Source organism: Arachis ipaensis, chromosome B01 (assembly GCF_000816755.2).
Source record: "Arachis ipaensis cultivar K30076 chromosome B01, Araip1.1, whole genome shotgun sequence".
NCBI lineage: Eukaryota > Viridiplantae > Streptophyta > Magnoliopsida > Fabales > Fabaceae > Arachis > Arachis ipaensis.
Genome location: NC_029785.2, coordinates 5,561,901 through 5,563,898, shown reverse-complemented (window position 1 = coordinate 5,563,898; position 1,998 = coordinate 5,561,901). Strand labels below are relative to the sequence as shown.

The window sequence follows — 1,998 nt, the reverse complement described above, 5'->3', positions numbered from 1 at the left end:
ATCAATAGAATTTAAGTTTGTTCAAACGTGTTCGAAAAAAATATTTTTTATTAAGATACCATTAAACATAAAAAAAACATGCATATCTAATAAATATCAATAAGTATGGTATTTAAAATATGTTTCATATGCGAATAAGATAACTCAGTAAAGTGTAAAGGCTATGTCTGAGGCTCATTTATTTGTTGGGCAGCAGGGTTAACAGTGAAAGTGAAAGCAGGAGAGAGCTATTTGCTAAGAATCATAAATGGTGCGCTGAATGAAGAGCTCTTCTTCAAAGTAGCAGGGCACAAACTCACAGTGGTTGAGGTTGATGCCACATACATAAAACCATTCAACACAAACACCATTGTCATAGCACCCGGCCAGACCACAAATGTTCTTCTAAAAGCCAACCACAAGACCGGCAATTTCTTACTTGCAGCCTCTCCTTTTATGGACGCCCCCATTCCCGTTGACAACAGAACCGCCATTGCGACGTTACATTACCAAGGTATTTTAGTTTTTAATTTTCATTAATCAATATACTAAACTTTTGATATTTTCTATCAAGTATTTTACTCACATGCATGCACATACACATAAATTATGTATAATTTGTAAGTTTCAGTCAATAGTGGACTATCACACTAAACTAATAACATTTTATCAACTTCTCTCTACATGTATACACTTTGAAGTTTGAACCATTATAATTTACATTCATATTATGTAGAATTTATATACAAATTTATAAAGAATATATAACATGAATTATTATATCTTAACTTTCTCTTACGATTACAAAGATTAAATACATTTTACGTTAAATATTAATCCAAAATAGCTAGTTGTTGGTGCTCAATAGTCCTTCTATCTTGTTCCTCAAAATCATAAATTAACAATTATAATTCTCACTTGAAATTCATCAATCCATCCAACTAAATCTATAAGATGGAAACTCAGGTGTATTCGACTTCATATGAAGTTGATAGCTGAGAACTGTTAGATGAAAATTTAGTCAAATCAGTCAAATCATCTAACGGCTCTCAGTTATCAACTTCACGTGAAGTTGACTGCACCTGAGTTTTCACCCATCTATAATCATAATTACCCTAACAAAATCCCTGTCATTTAAATTTTTAACATTTTTATTATGGTGAAAACTCAGGTGCAGTCGACTCCACGTGAAGTTGATAGTTGAGAGCCGTTAGATGAAAATTTAGTCAAATTAGTCAAATCATCTATCAACTTCACGTGAAGTTGACTGCACCTGAGTTTCCACCTTTTATTATTCCTATTATCATATGAATACTTATATCTCTAACAATTTGTACAGGTACCCTTGCCTCAACCGTCACAACAGTGGCTTCCTTACCTCCAACAAATGCTACGGCAGTTTCCACCGCTTTTACAGAATCTTTAAGAAGCTTAAACTCTAAAGAATATCCGGCGAGAGTCCCTTTAAAGATTGACCATAACCTGCTGTTCACCGTGGGCCTCGGCATCGCGCCTTGCGCCACCTGCATAAACGGAACCAGATTGGTAGCAGACATCAACAACGTGACTTTCGTGATGCCAAAGATTTCTCTTCTTCAAGCAAAGTTCTTCAACATCAAAGGAGTTTTCACAGATGATTTTCCAGCAAATCCTCCAGCACTATTTAACTTCACAGGGTCACAAGTAACGAATTTGAGAACCACAAAAGGGACAAGAGTTTATAGGGTTGGTTACAACTCTACGGTTCAGTTAGTGTTGCAAGATACTGGGATGATAACACCTGAGAATCATCCAATTCATCTCCATGGATTCAATTTCTTTGTGGTTGGAAAGGGGAAAGGGAATTTCAACCCTAATAAAGATACTAAGAAGTTTAATCTTGTGGATCCTGTGGAGAGAAACACAGTTGGTGTTCCCTCTGGAGGCTGGGTTGCCATAAGGTTCAGAGCTGATAATCCAGGTAAAAATAGAAACTATTACTGTAATAAAGTAAAAATTCATGTGCAAATTGTTTTTACG

The 1,998-nt window shown here is 35.3% G+C and overlaps 1 protein-coding gene across 2 annotated transcripts in view; it reads left to right on the top strand.

Moving 5' to 3' along the window:
• Nucleotides 1–1,998, top strand: part of LOC107608935 (laccase-4) — a 7,775-nt gene that overhangs the window by 4,554 nt on the left and 1,223 nt on the right. Inside the window, exons 5-6 of one of the 2 annotated variants that reach the window (XM_016310826.2) lie at nt 197–493; nt 1,319–1,939. In XM_016310826.2, coding sequence (XP_016166312.1) covers nt 197–493; nt 1,319–1,939 — 918 coding nt within the window. Of the gene's footprint in view, nt 1–193; nt 494–1,318; nt 1,940–1,998 lie in introns of both variants that reach the window. The other variant, XM_016310753.2, reaches the window with a different exon arrangement.